Source organism: Alnus glutinosa, chromosome 5, assembly GCF_958979055.1.
Source record: "Alnus glutinosa chromosome 5, dhAlnGlut1.1, whole genome shotgun sequence".
Lineage (NCBI taxonomy): Eukaryota > Viridiplantae > Streptophyta > Magnoliopsida > Fagales > Betulaceae > Alnus > Alnus glutinosa.
The window spans coordinates 27,540,542-27,563,308 of record NC_084890.1 but is presented as its reverse complement, the minus strand read 5'-3'; the positions used below and the strand labels follow the sequence as shown (position 1 = coordinate 27,563,308).

The following is a 22,767-nucleotide window of genomic DNA, read 5'->3' as shown; positions in this document are numbered from 1 at the left end:
GCGAAAGTGGCCGGATTCCGACTGTTTCGCCGGATTCCGGCCATCTAGCCGGATCTGGCCAGAGAGGCCGGATCCCGGCAGGCTGGCCGGATCTGGCCAGATCCGTTCGGCCAGCCGGCCGGAATCCGGTCGGTCTGGCCAGATGGCCGGATTCTGGTCAGATTGGTCGCCGGAATCTGGCTAACCGGATTCCGGCGAAGGTGGCCGGATTCCGTCGCCAGATTCCGGCGACATTAACGGATGTTGGATTTCGATACCGGCAATATTTCGATGGTGGTCGGCTGCTTGAACGTGAAGGTCGACTGTGCCGTTTAAAATAGATCGACTGCGTCTGGCGTCTTCGGAAAATGATTTACGCTTTTAAAAAGCGTAAATTATTTTTCAAAATTTACTAAGCATTTTTGGTCAAACAGAAATCATTTTTCGGTTGACTATTATTTTCGCCCCTACCAAACACCGGAAAATGCCGAAATCATTTTCCAGAAATCATTTTACGCCGAAACAAACGGAGCATAAAATGCAAATCAATTTCCCAAACTATGCATAGAACCTTCATGGCAAACAAAAAACAAAGCATCTAGAGATCTGAAATGAAACAAAATTCAAACATGGTAAGTGTATGTGCGTACCACACCATATATAAGATACAAAAGATTTATAATAATTTGTTATTTGAATTGCTTATAATTTAAAATTTATCTATTCAAATAAGTGAACAGGCAATCTAAAAGATCCATTATAGGATATTTATAAGAGTACTATAGCTAGCAATAATAACTACTTTAGCTACTAAAAAAGACTTATTTTATATTGGACAGAAATTTCGTACAAATTAATTTGTAGAAAATTTTTCACAACTCACATATAAGAATGATATGTGACCTTTAAGTATGTGAGAAACACATGTTATTTTTATAACATGTACTTCTCATATGTTTTTATAATATGTACTTCTTACATGCTTAAAAGACACATATCACTTTTATATATAAATTGTAAAAAATTTCTTACAAATTAATTTAATTGTACGAAATTTCTGCCATATTATATTTTACCTAATCATTTTTAGATGTGAACTTCAGCAAATTATTTATTCTATTATTTACCTTTTTAAAATATTATTATTCAATCATTTTTCTATTTTTTTTTTCTCACTCTCGCTCACCTCCCGACAAACATCTTTTTCAATTCAAATGAAGAGAAGAGCATTCAGTTAGATTTATTTAAAGAGAAATGACCAATTTTCCCCCCTTTCACTCACTCTCTCTCTCTCTCTCTCTCTCTCTCTCTCTCTCTCTCTCTCTCTCTCTCTCTCTCTCTCTGGAGCAAACGGCCGGCGAAACCCTCTCTCTCTTTTCGGCGTCTCACGGTCAGTGGCGGACCCAGCCTCCCAAATATGGGAGGGCCAAATTGAAAGAAAGAAAATTTGGGGGGGCAAATCTAAAAAAGTAAACAAAATTAAGGGAAAAATTTTATTTTATTTTATTTATTTTAAATTTTATTTTTTATTTTTTAGAAAAATTCTGGGGGTTGGGGGGGCCAGGGCCCCCCCTAGCCCCCATGTAGGTCCGCCATTGCTCACGGTGCTCTCTCTCTCAAACAAACGGCCGGCCGAACCCCACTCTCTATTTTCGGCGTTTGACGGTGCTCTCTCTCTTTCTCTCGTCGGCGTGTTTGTTCTCAGGCGGCTTTGGCGGCCGTCTCTGTCTCCGGCGACATCTGACTTTCCGGGGCCTTCTTCCTCCACCCAGGTGCCAAAAGCTTTCTCTCTCTTTCTGTCTCTGTATGCGATGATGTGCGTGAGAGAGAAAGCAAAGCAAGCTTGTGGGAGGGAGAGTGAGTTCCTGATATTGTGTGATGCTGGAAAAAAAAAAAAAAAAAAAAAAAAAAAAAAGAAACTCAAGCCATGGCTCCCCCTACCACTCTTAAGAAGAAAAAAAGAAAAAATTATAAAAGAAAAAAAATAGTAGTAAAGTATACCTGTAAATGGCCAGTGACATTTCGTTGAGGACTGAAAGAAAGGTCTCCGGGTTTAATTTGAACCGGATTGGACCAGGTCAGAAAACTTGATGCAAAAGCATACGCTTGGGCTTAACTAGTTGATAATCAAAACCCAAAATAAAGTTTGCTGATAAAAAGGAAAAAGGAATTTCTATATATGCACCAAAATGAAAAAATTAGAAAGGGAGAAACAGGTAGATTTGGCATATTCTCTCGGTCTAGTGAGCCTCAAGGTGTAAGGTCTACTCTACTTAGTCCTTTCTCCACAAAAGCATCATTACATTGTACAAAGTATGAACATCATTACACTGTACAAAGTAAAGGAGGTAAGAATTAGAGCATTTCTAACAGTTTTTCTTTCCTTTCCATCTATTTTTCCTATACATAAGGAACAAAAGCACTTTTTGCTTCCCAATAAAAAAAAACTCCACAGCAGCTTCCTTTCATTTTTTCCTATATCATTAAAATATTAATTTATACTTTTTCTTTTTTTATTAATTTCTTTTCTTCTTCTCTCTCCCTCTCTCGTCTTCTCCGTCCTCACCCACGCCCAAACTCTTGATCTTTCTTAATCTGTCACACCAAAATTGCTATCATCGGCGGGCTTTCCGTCCAGGGCTTCGACAATTAAGCAGCTAGTCGTCCAGGGTCTCCGGTAGTGAGGATGGTGCTCGTCACCGACCCAAATGATGGGCTGTGCTCGTCACAGTCCCAAATCAGTTGGCCATGCGTCACCTACATCGGGCAAGGCGGGGCTGGTGGGTCTGGGATTTTCGTGACCGGAAGGCATTGGAGGAGGCGAAGGTTGCAGAGAGGTGGCCATGGTGGTTTGGGCGAAGAAGAAGAACTGACGGCCATTGTTGGTTTGGACGAAGAAGAAACGGCCATGGTGGGTTTGGGCAAAGAAAAAAAAAGAATGAAGAAGAAGAAAGGAGATGAGGCAGACGTGAGAGGAGAGAGTTTTTTTTAAGATTATAAAATAAGATGGGAAGTGAACAGTAGTTCCCAATGCATTGGGAAGAACTGTTTACTTCCTAGGGAATGGAAAAGGGAAGGGAAACTGCTGTGACGTGGTTTTTATGACTTTTTTTAAAAATTTTCCTAAAATGTAGGTAAAATTTTAATTTTTTTTTTAGATTTTTTTTTGGGGGGGAAAGATCTAGGGCTACGGGAGACCCAGGCCCCTGAATAGATCCACCCCTAGATATGATATAAAATATAAATAATTTATATGCAAAAGTGAAAAAAGTTTTGTTTTGTAATGATTTTTTTTTTAAATTTGAATAATAATAAAAAAATGATTAATGTGATATAAAAAGTGAAAAAAAAAAAAATTATAATTTTTTGAAGTTTATTTACCAAACAGGGCCATCGGGTGTGTTTGATAACCAACGTTTCCTTCCCTCCCTTTATTTTCATTTCTCTTATAAAAATTAAAAAAAAAAAAAAAAATTCATATCATTCTAACGTTTTTCACTTTTTATATCACATCAATAATTTTTTATTATTACTCAAATAAAAAAATTAACTATAAAATAAAACTTTTTTCATTTTTCCATAAAAAATTATAAACTTATTATTTTATATCACATCAATCATATTTTATTATTATTAAAAATAAAAAAATTTCTTCCAAAATATCATGCCCAAAATAAAATATTTGAAAACATAAACAACTGAGTTATTAATGGCTGAAGCTAATTAAAAGTAAATAAAGAGAAGTTGGTTTCAATTGAAAGTAGGCAAATGTCAAGAGTTAAATGCCTTACTACATGGTTTCCTAACAGGAGTTTTACATGAGCTAACCACGAGGTTTCACTCATCCTTCCTTGTCTCAACACATATGCAAATTAACCAAAGCTCTATACGCACTGAACCCACACCTAGAGCTAGCTTGGTTTTCCCACCTTAGCAACAAGTTACTCGAGCTCAAATTTATTGGATCAAAGGCTGATACTTCCTTATTAAGTCTTCGGTCCAAATATCTATTACTATCTTCATTTTCATTTATATTATATATAGATGGGTTGGTAGATGATCCACGTACGGGTGCTTATTGCATCTTTCTCAACTCCAACCTTAATTATTTCATGGAGTTCATGGAAGCAGCCTATTGTCTTCAGGTCAAGCGCGCGCACCGAATCAAAATACAAAGTCGTTGCTAAAACTGCTGCCCAACTCCTTAATTTGGATCCAAGCTCAATTTTATACTCCCACAACCTTTCTCACTCAATTCTCATACGATCCTCTTACATTGTGTGGGTCCTATGTATGTTGATCCACACGATGTAAGAGAGAAATTATGGGAGAGTTGGGTGAGAGTTATGAAGAAAACATTTCTCAATGGTAAAATTATTGTAGTTAAAAATAATTAGGAGCTACGTAAATAATTGTGAGCTATAAAAAAGAGAGAAATTTTACAATTTTTTATTTTTATTTTTTTTATTCCCCACACCAGCCCAATTATCCACCAATCACGGATCAAGACAATTTTCCAAAGAATCCTAACCGTCCATAGGCTATGTACGTACCCAACTCGTAAAAAAATACAACACAAAAACACAGGAAATCCATGGACCAATCCACCCTCGAGCAACGTGGCAAACAACGATAATACCATGATTACTATCCCCTTCCCGCCCAAAAAAACCCATAGAAAGTCAAAAGAAAATAACGTACGAAGGGGCATTTTAGATCTTTTGATCAGTCCAAGGAGAGGATCGGGTAACGTGCGCACCGTTTCGAGAGAAAAACCATGCAATCGTCTTTGGGGCAAATGGTGGGGACGTAGACGATCTCGTCGCAGCCGTCGGTTCGGTGACGTTTGAAGTCGAGTAACGTGGCGAACATCGCCATGAAGAGGACGAGGTGGTTCAAGGCGTACCTCTGGCCCACGCACACGTGGGCCCCGGCCCCGAATGCCATGAAGTTCCGCTTGCAAAGCCGGTCCTCCTGCCGCTCTTCCGAGAACCTGTCCGGGTCGAACCGGTCCGGCTCGGTGAAACCCTGGAACGACGACTGGTACACCGAAGGGAACACGATCGTACCCTTCGGGATCGTGTACGTCTCCGTCAGCGGAAAGTCCTCCGCAGCTATATGAGGCACCACGGTCGACGGAGCTCGGTACCTCACGACCTCACGCGCCACCGCATGCGTGTACTTCATACGCCCGAGCTGCTCGGCGGTAATCAGAGAATCCGACTCCGGCGACCATATCGACTCGGCCTCCTCGCGAACCTTCGCCAGCACATCCGGATGCGAGTCGAGGAGCGTGACGGCCCAGAGCAGCGACGAGGTCGACGCATCCTGAGCCGCGAAGAGGAAATCGAAGAGGTAGCTTCCGATCTCGAGGTCGTTGTTGTACGCCGGCGACGGAGAACCGGCGGCGACAGCATCCGCGAGCTCCCTCGCCAACTCCTGCATCCAGAAATCGATCAGGCACGAGGGTTGCCGCCCCTTCTCCATCCTCGCTTTGCTCTGTTCCGCGCACACCGCTAGCGTCTTGACCAGGCGGTCAACGCCGAGCCTTGCGTTTCGAAAGGCCGTACCTGGCAGGTCGATGGGCAGCTTCATGAGGCCGACGTTGAAGAAATTGTAATCGACCTTAAACCTCTGGCGGGCCTCACGGCCCAAGTAGGGCCCAACAAAGACAGTCTGCGAAGTTTCCAGATTCATGTCACGTGCGAGAAATCTGAGCGGGATCGGCTCATGCTTTCTCTGGGAAGCGAGGCGCTCCCAATGCATGAGGTGGCGGAGGATAATGATCTGCTGGAGCGAGGTGTAGGTGGAGAGCGCTCTGGGCGTGAAGTTGGGAGCCATCCGACGGCGGAGGTCCTTGTGGTCCTGGCCCATCATGTAAATGAGGTTGTGGTCGCCGAAGAGCTTTTTGCCGAATGGGTGGCCCACCAGGTGGAAGGCGTCGGGGCGCACATTGGCGAAGACCTTGTGGGAGAGCTCGGTGTCGCGGATGAAGAGAATGAACCTGCCGACTATGTAGTTGGCGGAGAAGCCGCGCCCAGATGAGGTGGCGAGCGCGGACTGGAGGTCCCAGAACTTGGTGGTGTGACGGACCAATGGGAGTGCGTTGCCGAGGAACGGGAAGACGAAGGCAGGGCCGGGAACACCTTTTTTCTTGTTCAAGTAAGAGATCTGTTCCATGAAGAGGAGGAGCACCAAAAGGGTAAAGAGGTAAGGGGCAAGCGGGGCGAGAGAGATTAAGATGGAGTTCATGTTTTTGTTCGAAAGGAAAAGAAAGAGAAAAGGAGCGGGAAATTAATGCCTTTGGACAAGCGATCGAGCATTATTTATAGGCAGATTTTTTTTTTTTTTTTTTTTTTGAACCGGAACATTAATCTATTATTCATAAAAAAACCAACCCAAACAACGATAGGATCTAAGGATTGATTCCTTAGTTACAATATGCAATATGAGCAATATTCCTTAGAATATCCTCTAATCATGCCTTATTTACATTACTAAAAGCTGCCTGGCATGCTAGAACATAGGCAGTTCCATTGTTACTTCTATAGACATAAACAAAACTGAAATTTCTACGCCGTTGACACTACAAAAATTTGTGCAATTTGCCACTTACATTTCGCCACATGTACGGATACTGTACACATGGTGAAATGTTAGACACGTGTAAATGGCTACGTATTCGGTGCGTCGTAGATCTGAATGTAGCTAATTGTACAATTGGCCACGTGTACGGTACAACACGTGGCCACTCAGCCACGTGTATTTAAATACATGTGGCTAACATTTTGCAACGTGTATTTAAATACACGTTGCAAAATATTAGAAATTTAATTTTTTAAAATTAATTAATTAATTTATTTGTTAATTTATTTTTATTCATTTATGTTAATTTCTTTTTAATTTAATTTTTTTTTTCTTGTTTCTTATTTTTGTTAAATTCTATTTTAATTTGGTGCTTGCTGTGCTACTGGCCGGCCGGATTTTGGAGAGACAGAGAGACGGAGAGAGAGAGAGAGAGAGAGAGAGAGAGAGAACATAGAACGAACACTGAGAGAGAGAGAGAGAGCGAGAGGGAGAGAGAGAACACTGAGAGCGAGCGAGAGCGAGAACACTGAGAGAGAGAGAACAGAGAACACAGATTCGAGAGGGAACAGAGAAATAATGAGAGAGAGCCTAAGAGAATAAATATATACATATATATATATTATATATTCAAAGTAATGGTAGGTGGGTGCACGGGAATTGTCCCGCTCGCCTACCTGCACCAATTTTGGCCACGTGGCCTAAAGCCACGTGGCCAAATTCTTGATTTATATATATATAATTTTTTTAAAAATATAAATATAAAAAATTATATATAAAAAAAATATAATATTTTAGCCACGCGTATTAATTACACGTGGCCAATTAGCCACGTGTAATAAATACACGTGGCTAATTGGCCACGCATATTAATACGCGTGGCTAATTTCCGTGGCCAATTGCAAATATAAATATAAAAAATATAAATATTTTAGCCACACGTATTTATTACACGTGGCCAATTAGCCACGCGTATTAATTACACGTGGCTAACTATCATCTAGCCACATCTATTTATTACACGTGGCTAATTGGCCACGTGGCTACAGTAACGACTACTGTTGCAACGTGGCTAATTGTATGTTTTTTTGTAGTGTGATTAGCAAATGGATTATATGACAGCCCTCTAGAGTACTGTTAAATTTCTTTTAATTATAAAGTGTTTATTAGAATATTAATTTTTTTAAAAAATATTATATTCATTATTTTTGATTGGCTTAAATTTTTAAAATAAATAATGATTTAACTTAAATTTAAATTTAAATAAATGATAAAAATTAATTATTTTATGATGTAATTAAAATAGTTTCTAATAAACTGACGTGAGCACTTACGTACTGCTGGTGCAATTTTGCCAAGGCAAGGAGAAGCAGGATAACCCCTTTTGTAAATTAGCTTATACAAACAGAAAGAGAAATATGCTCTTAACTAATGGCATACAACAAGAGGATATATATATATATATATGTATGTTGGAAACATGCATGATGATTGCTGGCAGGCTAAGATAAATGCATCTCTCGAAGTTCTTCATGCCATTTGGTAGCATCAAGTCAGTCCATAATTGAAAATTTGAAATCAACATGGCAAGCAAGTTAAATAAGGAAAAAGGGGTTAAAAAAAAAAAGAAAAAGAAAAGAAAGGGCTGGTTCGTTTGGGTATCGAATATTTCGAATATGAATAATATTCTGAATTTGATTACAGATTTCAAGGCAATGAAAATGTGTTTGGATGTTGAATATAATTTTAGATTCTTTTAAATATGTGTTTGGGTGTTGAATTTGAAAGATTGGAAAAAAGTGTTTTATAATAGTATAAAGTGATTGGAAATGATTGGATTGTATGAAAAGTTGTGTATAATGATTGGAATGGTAAAAAATAATAAAAAAAAATATATGATGGGTTTTAAAAAAGTGTTTTATAATAGTATAAAATGATTGGATTGTATGAAAAGTTGTGTATAATGATTGGTATGGTAAAGAATAATAATAATAAATATATGATGGGTTTATTCAAACTATTCAAACTTTATTCAAGTGACCCATGGGTTTTATTCAACTTGGATCCGAATATGGGTTTTTGAATAAAAACCCGGTTCGAATATTGAATAATATTACGAACCAAACGCAAGTAGCTAGGAACACCTTCTCCACATGGGATTTTGTCATGCATCTCTGGAAGTAAGGAAGATCAGAGGTAAAAGACTCGGCCATTTTCCAAAACTTAACATCTTTCTGTATAAAAAGAATTTGTACAGAAAAGTGAAAAAATTTTGTATTGTAGTGAATTTTTTTATTTAAATAATAATAAAAAAAATTATTGATGTGATATAAAGTTGGAATGTTTTGAAGTTAGTTATTTTTGGGATAAGTGAGAAAGGGGAATGAGAATTCTCCTTCCTTTGCCAAACGAGCCCTATATATAGTCTACGGGAGGAGGGAGATATTATTAATAATATTAGTCCTGCCATCCATACCACATGTTTGAACAATGGTGTCAATGTGTCATCATGTCTCCGTACAATTTTATCATTTACCTTAACAATCTGCTAATGATTTTTGTACGTCACTTCGGTGTACATTAAGTGTACACTAAGGTAATTAATGTATAAATAATACATCTCTTAACAATCTGATTTAAAGAGATTAAATATGTCAAAGGATTAATTGTATATTAATGAAATTAAACCCAACACAAAATTAAAAGTTTCCATGACAAATTTAAGGTGTTTGTGGAAGTAGCATGTGAGAAATATATATATTTTTTAATAGCATGTGCTTCTCACTTACTTAAAAAATATATATTATTTTATTAGATTGATTTATTAAAACGAACTACAAATCAGTAAATAATTTTTATCATTTGTGTAAATATATTCTAAAAATATATTCAGTCGACCATGATTGTAATTTATAGGGTGGAAAACCCTATTGTTTAAGGAATGTCTGCCAGAGCTTAGGAATAGTACGTACGTACCATGTTGTTTTTGAGCTTGCAAGTTTGCAACAGCAAATTTCTCTTGTTTTTGAATTTTGAGGCTTAAATACTTTTGTCCTCTGAATTTTAACAATTTTATTTTTTCTTCTTTCGATCGGGTGGTACTCCGCTTATGGGCATATACCGTAATAGTATCTTCATCAATCTGTCGTCAAGAAAACTAAAGGAATTCCACGTCAAACTAATCAAAACTTGACATGTATCATTAACTTATTAAAAAAATAATAAAAACTCAAGTGTAAAAATCAAGAAAAAAAAAAACTAAAAATCCAAAGGGGTGGCTTGGGCCAACCCTATGTTTTTTTTTCTTGATTTTTACATATAAGTTTTTTTAGTTTTTAAATTTTTTTAATAAGATTAATGACACGTATCAAGTTTTGATTGGTTTGACGTGAAATTTCGTTAGTTTTCTTGACGGCATATTAGCGGATGTACTATTTGGGTGTATGCCCGTAAGCAAAGTCCTGTGTAATGAAAAGTGAAACTGAAAGGAGAAAAAAAAATTAAGTTGTTAAAATCCAAAGAACAAAAAATACTTAACCCAAAATACAATCCCAAATTCTGATTTGGAGTACTTGCAAATCATTTTGCGCATTATTCCCCGGCCTCCGAAAAACCAAATAAATAAATAAATTCAAATCCCCTCAAAAACTCCCACAAAGAAGATTTACATGGTCTGGCATCATAATTCTTAAAAATCATGATAAAAATAATAATAATAATTCATAATAAACTCAAAATCACTTGGGCTAGCCAATAGCCACCAAAATCATCAAAGCAAAATCGAAACAACAGGCCAACCTTTTGAAAAAACTAAAATTATATAGAATAGTTGGCCTATGCATTAGGATCATTACTGTTTTTCAGAAGTTTATTCTTATTTTCAGTAGTTCGGCTCTAAAAGAAAATTAGTATTCAATAAATCATCATCTCCTCCTCCTCGTTGTATTGTGTTATGACAAATCCTCTTCCTCCTTCTCATCTTCTTCTTCATTGTATTTTATTATGATAAATCTTCTTCCACCTCCCCATCTTCTTCTTCTTAATCAGTGTATTGTGTTATGATCAATTCTCCTCCTCCTCCTCTTCTTCTTCTATTAATCGATGTATTGTGTTATTATAGATAAGAGTTAACTATTTTAACTGTTACCTCCACACAAGCCACACTTATATTGAAGACAATACAAAACTTACTAGATTGTTAGGTTGCCTAGATGTTTTATTACTTTCATTTAGACATGTTATTAAGTGAAAACAAATATCAGAGTCTCGTTTATAATAATAATATTATTATTTTTATGTAAAGGCAATGGTCTAGTTTGGCAAACCCCCTCAACTTTCTTCTTCTTCTTCTTCCTCCTCTTTTTTTATTTTTTATTTTTTATTTTTTATAATAATATTATAATAACTTTTTCACTTTTTATTATTATTCCAAAAACAAAAACCCATTACAAAATACATCTTTCTCACCTTTCCAAATAAAAATAAAAAAAGAAGAAGAAAAATGATTCATTCTCCCTCTCTCTCTCTCTCTCTCTCTCATCTCCTCACTTTTTAAAATCATCATTCATTATTAGCATCCATGCATGTAGATCCCTCAAATCTAATGGTAATTTTCAAAAGCGAAAGTATAAAATCCCTCAAATTTAATGGTAATTTTTAAAAGTGAGAGTATAAAAGAACATGAAGCTGATGTATAGAACATCTCAAAAAAAAAAAAAAATCAAAACTTTTTTCTACATTATATCAGTTTTTCCTAAGCACATTATATTGATTGTCAATAGAACTCTGATTTTGTAGTCGTTTTGGATGTCCAACTGTCCAAGTAAACTTCTGCACAAACTTGTGTCAACTCGTAGAAAGAACAAACAATTTACTGTCCAGTGAATCTCAATAGCTCGTTGAATCTTACAACTGCAGGGAACATATGAGCCGCCTGACCAGTGAGGGTCGTGATCAAGGAGCGGATTTTACAGGATGATGACAGCAGCAAAAGGCAATGGCACTTCTGGTGACTTAATGATGTGTAGATATTGTGTCAACAACGGGGGGGAAAAAGACCCGATAAAAAACTATGGTGTCAGGAACAACAGAAGGAAGTGGTAAAGAGAAAATTTCGGCAACCAAAATCAAGTTAGCTTTGATAATATATGAATCCACATTAATAGAAACATGAATAAATTCCCACTTTTCAACCAAATAGAAAATAAAAATTAGCATATGAGCAGGATAGTGCAACATCATCAATTTTGAATAGTGTAATCTGTCGAGCCAGCAATCATAATTTTAAGTTATATAAAAATTGTTTCCAAATGCGCTGAAAATAAATCTTTGGCGAATCCCATAGAGACCGGAACTACAAATTAGTTTCAAAATTGGCTAATTTCCAAGGTCCGGCAATTCAATTGGAAAACACAACTATTGCATTGCAAGAACAAAAACAGCTCTGACTGGATAAGAATAGCAAAAGCTCACAGCCGTCTACCTCTTCTACCACCCTTCCTACGAGTGCTATCACTGGGAATTGGAGTGACATCCTCTGAAACACAAGTTAAATTCGAAATTAACACACAGAAAAACAAGCTACAAGACATAGTTTCAAAACAAAGTAAACCTCAAAATGCAATGCATAAAAGACATGTACTCGTAATATTACATATCTTGAATTAACTCCTTAAACAGTATCCTAAGTTAAAATCTTTTAACAAACGCTATTTTCCCAGCCATGTTGTTGGATAACGGAAATGATTACCAATTTGAAATTGTGAAAATTGCCTACTAGGGAATAAGAGCCTTACCTATACGTCCAATTTTCATTCCAGAACGAGCAAGTGCTCGGAGAGCAGACTGTGCCCCAGGACCAGGTGTTTTTGTCTTGTTCCCACCGGTGGCACGGAGCTTGATGTGCAGAGCAGTAATGCCAAGTTCCTGCTTTTCAAATATTGAAACATAGAAAAGTGACTTTGCAGTCGAAGATAACCATATTGTTTCATAATGATGAATGATAATGACTACAAAAGCCAAGTCCCATCTCAAAAAAACAAAAAAAAGTTGAATGACCCATACAGCAAAAAATATATTTGGATTTCAAATTAACCTGAAAATGGAACATTTTAAACAAAATGAATAAATAAAGCTTTCTAAAAGAAACATCAACAGCATTGAGCGCTCAGTTCCCAAAACTAAAGAAATCTAATCAAAATTAGTTTCAGATTATAAGATCTGAGAGGATATATAAAGAGCAGACATAGACCTTGCATCTCAGAGCAACATCCTGCGCTGCAAGCATGGCAGCATATGGTGAAGACTCATCTCTGTCAGCTTTCACCTTCATCCCACCTGAATATATTAAGATTACATTAACAAGCTAAGAAAGCAGTTGTTCATTCCGCAATATGTAAACAATCATACATATTCCGGCATCTTAGATTCTATTACAGAAATGAAGGTTCCCAGATTTCTTATACACATAAGGAGAAATAGTCCCACTATGCTAACGTGGTAGGGTCTATTACACCCTACCACGTCAGCATAGTGGAATAAACGTGGGATAAAGGTGTGATATATAGCATTACTCATAAAAAAAATCCATGCTACCCCACCTACCAAACAATAGGCAGGCATACAGAAATTCTTAGGGAGAATAAATACATTTAACAGATCCTATAGTATTACTATAAGATGCAGGGTCTATGCTATTTGAACACAACTAATGGCTTCTACACAAAAACAACAAAATAGAAAATGATACACAATATTTAGCATCAAGAAAGATTTTCTTTACCTGTAATTCGAACAAGTGTTTCACCACCGGAGATATCAGTCACATGCTGCATACCAAACAAAAAGTACACCTTCAGTCACACTCCTAGGAATTTTAATTTCAAGAAAAGAACGCCGAACAAACATGTTATACTTACAATAAATGTGTCATTAAATGATGCAAAAATGTGGGCGACGCCAAAAACTTGTTCTCCTTCTCTTACAGCAGGTCCAAGGGTCACATTTTCTTCCTTTGGCTCCCTAGTCTTCCTCCTCGACTAGCACCCATGAACATAAAAACATATGAAAGCAGGCAGAGTCAGAAACCATGCAATCTTGCTAGTCTAACAATAACTCTCTTTTATAAGTAACAAGAAGGATTTAATAGGTAAAATGTACAGCACAATCTATCTTGCACCACTCAAACTATTGCAGTCAAGAGCTGGTACTGTGCCCTAATTCAATGTATGCAGCTGTGTTAACTTAATGCTTGGCAATACTTGAGCCAACCAACTCGGCCAGCTGCAGGACTATAACTCTTTACACATGTTCCATCCACTTAAGTTACACTTGACATCTAAAAATTGCAACAGCTGACCAGCTTGAGCCTATTCAAAACTTTAATAAATGAGACAAGGCATGGCTGTTGAACAAGAGAAGCAAGAAAAGTTTCAATCTAACTAGTCAATCTTCAGACCTAAAAAATAAAAGGTAAAATGACATCTAACTTTTTCTACATGTTAATACTTGCATAAAAGACCACGCTTAGAGATGTTTTGTATCGTTGCTAATAACCAAACTTTACCTACTTAAGCCCCCAAAAAGTAACCTACATGCATAACATGCTAGGAAATGCCATTCAATAAACACCTCAAAAACAGGCGGTTAAATTAATGCAAAAGTGTACTTCACTAAGGAATTTGCAAAAGCCACTACTTTTGAATTCTATCATTCACGCGGCTGAAAGCCTGAAACAAAGGGTCCGTTTGGGTTTGAGCTTTCAAAAAGTGCAATTTAAAATCACGATTTTAAAATGTGCAATTTTGAAAAAAATGATTTTTAAAAACACAGTTAAGCGTTTGGTAAAATCACAGTTTAGCATTTAAAATCGCAAATTAGCCTTTAAAATTCTGCGTTTTCAAAAAAACGTCATCTTACCTGCGATTTGAAAAAGCAGATTTTTTGCGTTTTCAAATCGCAATTTTTAAAAACGCAGTTCCCAAATGATTTATGTTCTGCGATTTAGTTTAAAATCGCACTTATTGTTTCCGAAATCACAATCCCAAACGCACCCAAACATTTTGAAGTGACCTATATATAAAAAGGAGGAATTCACAAACATTGTTTTTCAGCAAGTAGATAAATACTACATTTGTTAAGAGAAAACCTACACATAAAAAAGAGGAATTCACAAACAATTCAATTAAATTACCTACGCGTCCTCAGATCTTTACCGTATGGCAAATAAAACTCATTATTATTATAAAAAGCATTTGTATCAAAGTCATATTGCGTCCCTTTCAAAAAAAAACATTTCAACGCCCAAATCACACCAAATGCACAAACAGATTCAAACCGTCTTAAAGAATTTTTCTCCTACCGTGCACATTTTAAAGGCCATCAGACTAAAAAACATTATAAATTTTGTAGATGGCATCTAAAATGCAAATCAATTTCCCAAACTATGCATAGAACCTTCCTGGCAAACAAAAAACAAAGCATCTAGATCTGAAATGAAACAAAATTCAAACCACGACCCTAAAAGGTTTCACTTGCAATTGAAAGCGTCTGTAGAGAAAGACGACTCGTAAAGCAAACGAAGAGGTACAGAATAAAATAATTGAAGGAGAGCAGAGATCGGATTCGATCTTAGTTTACCATGGCTTCCAAGTGATGAGATTAAGAGGTCTAGGGTTTCTGAGGAGGCTCTGCCGCTTCTTTCAGCTGCGAAAGCCCTAAGGAGAAGAAGAGTGAAAGGCTGTGACAGCGTCGTTTTATATGAGGAGATGCGCTAGGGTTTTTGCCACGACGAAAGTGAGTGAAGAATTGGATTTACAGAAATGTCCTTCGATTTTCTTTCTTCATTTTATTGGGTGTATCATGTATGAATATTTTATTTTTGAAAAAACTGCATTTACTCCTTCTAACTCTTATTTTATTTATTTATTTATTATTATTATTATTATTATTTTATTTTTTTTTGACAATGTCACTCCAACTTTTACAATATCCCTCTAATCTATGGTTTGCATGTCTCTTTCATGATCTAAAATGACAAGAATACCCCCTATTAGATAAATTATTATTATTTTTTTTAAATCTCATGGTATATATTTTTGTTTTTTGGGTTGTGAAAATGAGACATTGTGACTCCACTAGTAGATGGGTACATTGCAAAAATTGAAATATTGAGATATTGCAAAAAAAAAAAAAAACATGATAGTCAGAGAGGGTAAATGTGGTTAATCCTTTATTTATTTCGTGTTTTTAATGGAGAACTCCAATGATCCAACCTCTTGTCAGTGTTATATTTCATTCTACTTAAATGTGATAATTTTTTTTATTTAAATAAAGATTTTTTTTTAAAAAAATTGGGTTAATAAAAAACTAATATTTGTCCTTAGAACAACTTGTTAGACTGGTATTTATCTTTAAAGCATGTGATTATAATTATCTCATATGTTCTATTAAAAATACATATGTGAATTGAAAATACACGTGAGAATTACATTATCTAAAGATATACGTTAATTTAATAAATTGAATTGAAGAAATTTCTTTTAGCCAAATTTAGAAGAAAATTGTATCTTTTTTTAGTATGTTCAACTTTACTTAAATAAGTATATTGTATACCTATGTTATTTCAATGAGTAATACTAAAAGTCCCTCTTATGTCCTTAAAAAAAATGATGTGTCCTTTAAAATTAGCATTTGATTTATGATAGATTACCATTAGATTTTGATCAAATTGTAGATTCAAAAATTACGTTAATTCTTTTTGTTTTTTTGTTTTTTTTTGGCACCGAATGGCTTGAAAAAGGTTACCCATTAAAAATGTGATATATTACTAATGAGAATTAAATATATTATCATCAAGTTCATGCATTCTATGTTGTAGAAAAGTTTTGAGCCAACGACTATCTTTTGATTTTCTTAAGAAGAATTGACCATTTAAAAATCCATTTTAACGTTTGGCAAAATTACGATTTAGCTTTTAAAATTGATCATTTAAAAAAAAGTACCATCTTGCCTGCAATTTAAAAATGCATATTTTTTGTGTTTTCAAATTGCATTTTATTTTATTTTTTTAATCCCAAACAATTCATTTTCTATAATTTGGCTTAAAATCTTACTTTTTTTTTAAAAAAATTATTTTATATACGAAATCGCAAACGTATTCTAAAACTGTTTAGATGGCATTAACAAGGTTAATGTCACCTAATCAGTTTTGGACTAAAGGAGTAAAGTGAAAAGCCCAAAAAAAAATCGAGTTAAAATGCAATTTAAAAAACTTAGAGAATAAACTAAAATCGCGAGAAAAGCCAAGTTTTTTTGAAAACAACTGCGAATTGGAAACAAAACTTCCACATCGAAGTAATAGATCGTAAAGAATTAAATAAAGAAGAGTGATTTTGGTGACACTGAGTACAACGAATGAGATCATTGAGATGGCGACTAGGCTTTTTTTCTGGTGTTATGCCGAAATAAGACCGACATAGCCAGCATATAAAGCCAATACGGATGATATAACATATGCGCCTGCAACAATGATAGGTTCTTTGATCCCACTTAATTCAAGGTGATGATGAAGGGGTGCCATTCGGAACACACGCCGCCCAGCTCCCCACAAAATTTTTGTTGTCTTGAAGTACAATACCTAAAACAAAAGTATAGTCAGCCATTACCATTTGACAGGGAAATTGCAATTTATGGAGGACATAGCTGAAAGGACAATGACCAAAAAATAAAATGAAACTCTAGGATCAAGATTCCCTAGAATTCTACCGACTAGATTTCTTCAAATCTCAACCATTGGTTTGAAATTCAATGATTGGGATTTTGCCATATCAGCAGTTATCAGTAATTATCACTTTTAACAACTCATCAATTATCACACCTATGTAGTTATCATATTTATCCATAGTTGGGAAGTGAGAATTGGTGATATGGTAAAATCTCAACCAATGAATTCCGAACCAATGGTTAAAGAAATCTACTCGGAAAAAAACTCTTGGAAATCTTAATCCAAAACTCTTAACATTTGCCTAGCTGTCAAAATTTAATACATACATCGGTATGAGTGCATGGAAAGTACATACTATGGTTACCAACTCAACTAAGACTTCTACCAAATTAGTGTGGGTAGGCTACATGAAAACAATATGTGAATTCTTTTTCTCCACTCAGCCTTGGCTAAAATGATCACATTGGCAATACAATCGGCAAGGGGAACAGTGATGAAAGGGGTAAAAAAGTTGTCAAAGCAGCAGAACTTGCTTGGCAATTCTGATGTGTGCATAAATGTACATATGTATGAATATCAACATCCAATCAACTGAGCCTTCATCCCAAATAATTTGGATAGGCAACATGGATCCTTTTCCCAACTAATTGGACCTTAATAATTGAATTATTTTTCTCCTCAGGCCTATTGAAAGTGACAGCATAGACCATGGAATAGAATTGGCAAGTGGAACAGTGGTGAAAGGGATAAAAAGTTGTCAGAGCAGTAGAACTTGCTTGCAAGCGAAAATTCCAATGATTAATAGAGAATTTTGTACCTGGAATGGATGAGAAAAGGACCCCAGCATGACATACCTGTATAATAACTGATGATGCTTCCATGACAAATATTCCAGATGAAATAAATAATGGAAAGAACATTCCAGTACAAGCAGCCATTGCAGCCAATGCCCCACCCAATGCCAAGGACCCTGTATCACCCATAAATACAGATGCTCTGTATCGATTGTGCAAAAGAAAACCAACACAGGCTCCTGCCATTGATGCCCCAAATATAGCAAGGTCTGGTTTGGAATGCAAAACAATAGTTACCACTTAAGAAGTATCCAGAAGAGGCCAGTTTTACAATTCTATTTCTTTAGCCAGCATATTATGCAGATCAAACTTTCAACAAAGAACAATTTAACATCATGTTGATATTCTCAACCAACCACACACAATGTTATAATATGATGGATTTCTGGAACTGTTCTGCATGATGTATCCACCTTCTTGGTGGGAGTGTAATGATGAAGATGGAACAAAATTGAAACACAGATATTTAGCCTCCCACGGATCTATAAAAGATGCCAGCAAAGTAACATGATGGGCAGGCAAATAAAAATCTGAAAGCCATAAATATGAAATATTAGAGATCTGCTCTAAAGAATGATAAGAGTCCCAAGAAGTTAGCCAAACAATATAAAGACATTGACAAGAAGACAAGGCAATAACAAGTTATATCAGTTTGACAGTATCGGTAACTGTTCTTGGAGAGAGAATATGACATATTTGCATTCCCCAACAACAGCTCCTTATACGCCCAAGATAAATGCATCATAGTTAGACCAGATTTTCATTGCTTTTACCATATTCTTGTTTTTACAATATATTAGATACGGACTGAAACCATGAATCAAGAATAAATCAATGAAATGTTACATGTTCTTAAGCAGATGCCCCCTTCAATATATTTTGTTAGCTAAACATATCTATACTAACCAGAACATATTGGAAGCACCGCGATTGACATTGCTATAAAAGCCAATGCAGCAGTCCCTCCAGCCAGCCCGTCAAGACCATCTGTTAAGTTAACTCCATTCCCCATGGAAACAAAACAAAATGAAGTCAACAAGAGATAACATTTTCCCAGGCACACAAGTCCTACTGGTGCAGGTAGAGGAAGCAACATTTTCCTGCAATACCAATTGAAATATGGACCTAAATCAATGCACCATTTATGCAATACAGTTATTAAATAGATGCTCATGTAGGAACCAAATATCTGAGCGCTGAATTATCAATTAGATGTATGGGGTTATAAATGTATGGCAAATTGCAAGAAACTCAGGATTTTTACAAAAAAGAGAGTTTGTTTCATTTTTCTAAAATTGAAGTCCAAACTGATTACTACTCTTAACATGAAGGTATCTAACTTTTGCTAATCTTTGCAGCTTCTTATTCCTTGATATAAATATATATATTGACAATTAGAGAGGGAGACAAGCCGAGGAAGGGGGAAGATCAGTGTACTGTTTAGAAATTTTATCATATTGAGTCATCTTTACGTAGATCATCAAATTTTCGAGTATCACAAATATCTAATAGCAATTAAATATTTAAATAAACAATAAAAGTTGACATTATCTTGTCAGTTTGCCATCATGAGAATAGATATGTGAGTTACCATCAGAAAAATGTTGACCAGAATAGTTACAAGAAGCTATACATGCTGTAGGGTGACGATATATTTGTGGTTACCAACCAAAATGAAAACCCGGTCCCAACAGCTACCTGTGTAGTATCACAACTTAAAATTACTCGCAAGTTTAATAAGAATTGACTACAATTCAAAAGGCAATAAGCATATTAAAACCAAAAAGAAAGGAATCTGAGAAAAAAGCTTCACCTCCAACAAAAGTTTTACCCATGCTGATAAGCCACTATTATGATTCTTGATGATGGTTAAGATATCATCGACTAGCCCAATTGCAGCAAATCCTAGAGTTGCTACCGCTGCTCCAGACACTTCAGTGGAAGAAAAACCAGCAATGAATCTTGCAACAGTTACGCCAATAGGAACAAAAAATAATCCACCCATCGTGGGAGTTCTCTTTTTTAAGGAGTGCCTAGCAGGCCCTTCATTCCTGATTATTTGATGGATCTTTAACATATACAGTAACGGGACACAAACATAGCCGGCACAAGAGACTAAAATGGCTGATATAAGAAATGGGCGGGTCAAATAAAATGGTTTTAAAGGCAGCCTGACAATCCGCCACGCACACCAATCCACGAATAAAAGAAGCACCGACAAGAAGATTATGAGTCCAACACTGATTAAAACCCCAAATTTATTCCTGCAATTGGTGTGCAAAATACCAAGATCAAAATAAAGAAAAACTATAAAGAATTCTCATGAATACAACCAACTGAAACTCAGCAACCAAAAAGCAGAAAGAAGACCATAATAAGTACATTTAGCCACATGATTTACAATTATGAACACTCAAATTCAGTACTAAAACATTACTCAAGGACAAAACCAAATAATGGAGGGACGGAGATGCAGGGAATTCACTTTTATATAACCAATCAAAGTTCCCACCAATAACTACCTTGAGCGGAACACAAACAGAACCCATATAACCACTATAGGTATCGGAATGCAAACAAAACTTGTTGTAATTATTACAGTGGCATACTTGCCTTTGTTTCCTGCGTTTTCTTCCAAGCATTGCAAACCGTTGAGTAGTCATTGCAAAAGCCTCATCAGCTGACACCCTAACTCTAGGCATATCATCATCAGTAATAGGATATATCACAATTTCTTCATCGCTCTCTTCATCCTCACTGGATGAAAGCACGTACCCAGCCGCCCCATCACCGTCGCTCCAGTCATCAAGGAATGGTATACCCACTGAATCCTATAGAACAAAACATATCTCTAAGTACACAATTTCCATGATCTCTACAACGACAACCAGCTCTTAATTGGCTAGAGATGCACGAAAAACCAAAATATCAAGTAGATAAACACAAGGAAATAAATCTTGGAGTGCAACAGAGAGTAGCACACAAGCTCAAACAAGTTACCAAGTAAAATTTGCACAACACTTAGCCTTCAACTCAGAGCCAAAAAGAATACCTCATCGAAGACCTTAAATCGAACAAGCCTGTCTCGTAATCGGCACTCATGTCTTCGAACAATCGGTGCACTTAACTACAAAAAACAACGCGTTCATTAACATCCAACACTACAAAACCATAAATGCATTGATTAAAGCCATAAAGCAAAAGAAAATGCTCCGTTTCGCTCAAAACAATTATTCAGTGACCGAACATTGCACAAACAAAAAGCATACCTTAAGATCAAGCGAAAAAGGCGATGCGGAACGAAAGCGTGTGGGCGCAGAAAGCGAAACCGGTTTTGGCAATCGGAAAAGCCCTGGACGAGAGAGATGGCTGAGCTTCAGAGAATGAGAATGGGATGGCATGGCTACGGCGATGACGGAGGATCAGATCTCGGAAAAGAGGTTGGTGAGGGAAAGGAGGCCATTAAAAGAGAAAGAGAGAAAGGGATATTCGAGTTAGGAGGCCGTTTATACCTCACACTGTAGAGAGTACGGTGGAGGGAAGGGAGAGGAGGAGGCGGCGACTTCGAAGTTCACTTCTCGACATTGAAATGATTCACGCGCCATGTTCGAACGTGAAGGGTTGACATCTCTGGGTTACGTGGCACCCGGGACTAGATCTATCTCTGTCCTTCTCCATTACGAACTTTGAATAATTTTATATGTTATATAAATGTCTATTAAATAATGAAGTGATTTTTAAAATTTTTATTTGATCAATTGTATGTTTAACGATAATTTTAAAAGTTAACTCATTATTTGATGGACACTTAATAAATATTTATATGACATATAAAATTATTTTAAACCTTGATGATTGTCCAAATGTTAGATGAGCCAAACAAGGCAAGGATGTCCAAGAGCTTGGTGAGTTGGTGGATATCTTCCAAACGATAGTAAAGTGGCTGAATCGGTGAATCCGCAATCTAAGAGCCATAGGCCCCATAGCTAGGGAGTCCCCTTCAAGAGTCATGTTGTCAATCTTCTGTTCTAAGGTAGCATTGACAGCAAGCAAAGCAGCAATAAACTTCCCCTCATTAGGGTCACTAGGGGGACCAACATATATTTTTTGCAACATAGAGTTGAAAATGGTGATGAGAACCCTTTTCAATATTTTTTTGAATCTAAGTAGTGTATGTCCAATGATTCCTCAAATTTGAATCCTTTCATTTTTAGGGTGCGTTTGAGATTGCGATTTTGTAGAAAAAAAGTGCGATTTTAAACTAAATCGTAGAAAATGAACCGTTTGAAAACTGCATTTTTAAAAAATTGCGATTTGAAAATGCAGAAAAGTGCTTATTCAAATCATAGGCAATGAGGTGCTTTTTTGAAAACGCAGTATTTTAAAAGGCTAACCTGCAATTTTAAAATGCCAAATTACGATTTTCCCAAACGCTTAACTACGTTTCTAAAAATTATTTTTTTTAAATAGCACATTTTAAAATCGTTATTTTTAAATCGCACTTTTTTAAATCACAAACCCAAACAGACCCTTAATGAAAGTCGAGATTTAAACCCGTGGCCCTAGGGGGTGGTTCGGCCACCCCCAGACCGGCCGGACTGGGGGTGGAGCCACCCCCAGACCGGC

The 22,767-nt window shown here is 36.3% G+C and overlaps 3 protein-coding genes across 5 annotated transcripts; all 3 read right to left on the bottom strand.

The window, feature by feature from the left end:
- Positions 1-4,475: 4,475 nt before the first annotated feature.
- On the bottom strand, positions 4,476-6,231 carry LOC133869533 (cytochrome P450 710A1-like). Its single transcript, XM_062306559.1, has one exon. The coding sequence runs from the start codon at positions 6,229-6,231 to the stop codon at positions 4,705-4,707; it is 1,527 nt and encodes a 508-aa protein (XP_062162543.1). The 3' UTR covers positions 4,476-4,704.
- Positions 6,232-11,825: 5,594 nt separating this feature from the next.
- LOC133868319 (small ribosomal subunit protein uS11x-like) lies at positions 11,826-15,362 on the bottom strand. Its single transcript, XM_062305159.1, has 6 exons — positions 15,202-15,362; positions 13,482-13,601; positions 13,346-13,391; positions 12,815-12,900; positions 12,360-12,489; positions 11,826-12,100 (listed from the first exon to the last, which is right to left on the bottom strand). The coding sequence occupies exons 1-6, from the start codon at positions 15,202-15,204 to the stop codon at positions 12,033-12,035; spliced, it is 453 nt and encodes a 150-aa protein (XP_062161143.1). The 5' UTR covers positions 15,205-15,362; the 3' UTR covers positions 11,826-12,032.
- A 1,530-nt stretch (positions 15,363-16,892) lies between these two features.
- Positions 16,893-21,802, bottom strand: LOC133868318 (phospho-N-acetylmuramoyl-pentapeptide-transferase homolog). Of its 3 annotated transcripts, none has more exons than XM_062305157.1 (8): positions 21,411-21,802; positions 21,194-21,268; positions 20,755-20,972; positions 19,955-20,405; positions 19,775-19,839; positions 19,048-19,241; positions 18,105-18,350; positions 16,893-17,200 (listed from the first exon to the last, which is right to left on the bottom strand). In XM_062305157.1, exons 1-8 carry the CDS (start codon positions 21,540-21,542, stop codon positions 17,118-17,120), a joined length of 1,464 nt encoding a protein of 487 aa, XP_062161141.1. In that variant the 5' UTR covers positions 21,543-21,802; the 3' UTR covers positions 16,893-17,117. The 3 variants fall into 3 exon arrangements, with proteins under 3 accessions (XP_062161141.1, XP_062161140.1, XP_062161142.1); XM_062305156.1 differs by having other exon boundaries at positions 18,142-18,350; XM_062305158.1 differs by lacking the exons at positions 16,893-17,200; positions 18,105-18,350 and adding an exon at positions 18,380-18,623.
- Positions 21,803-22,767: the final 965 nt, after the last annotated feature.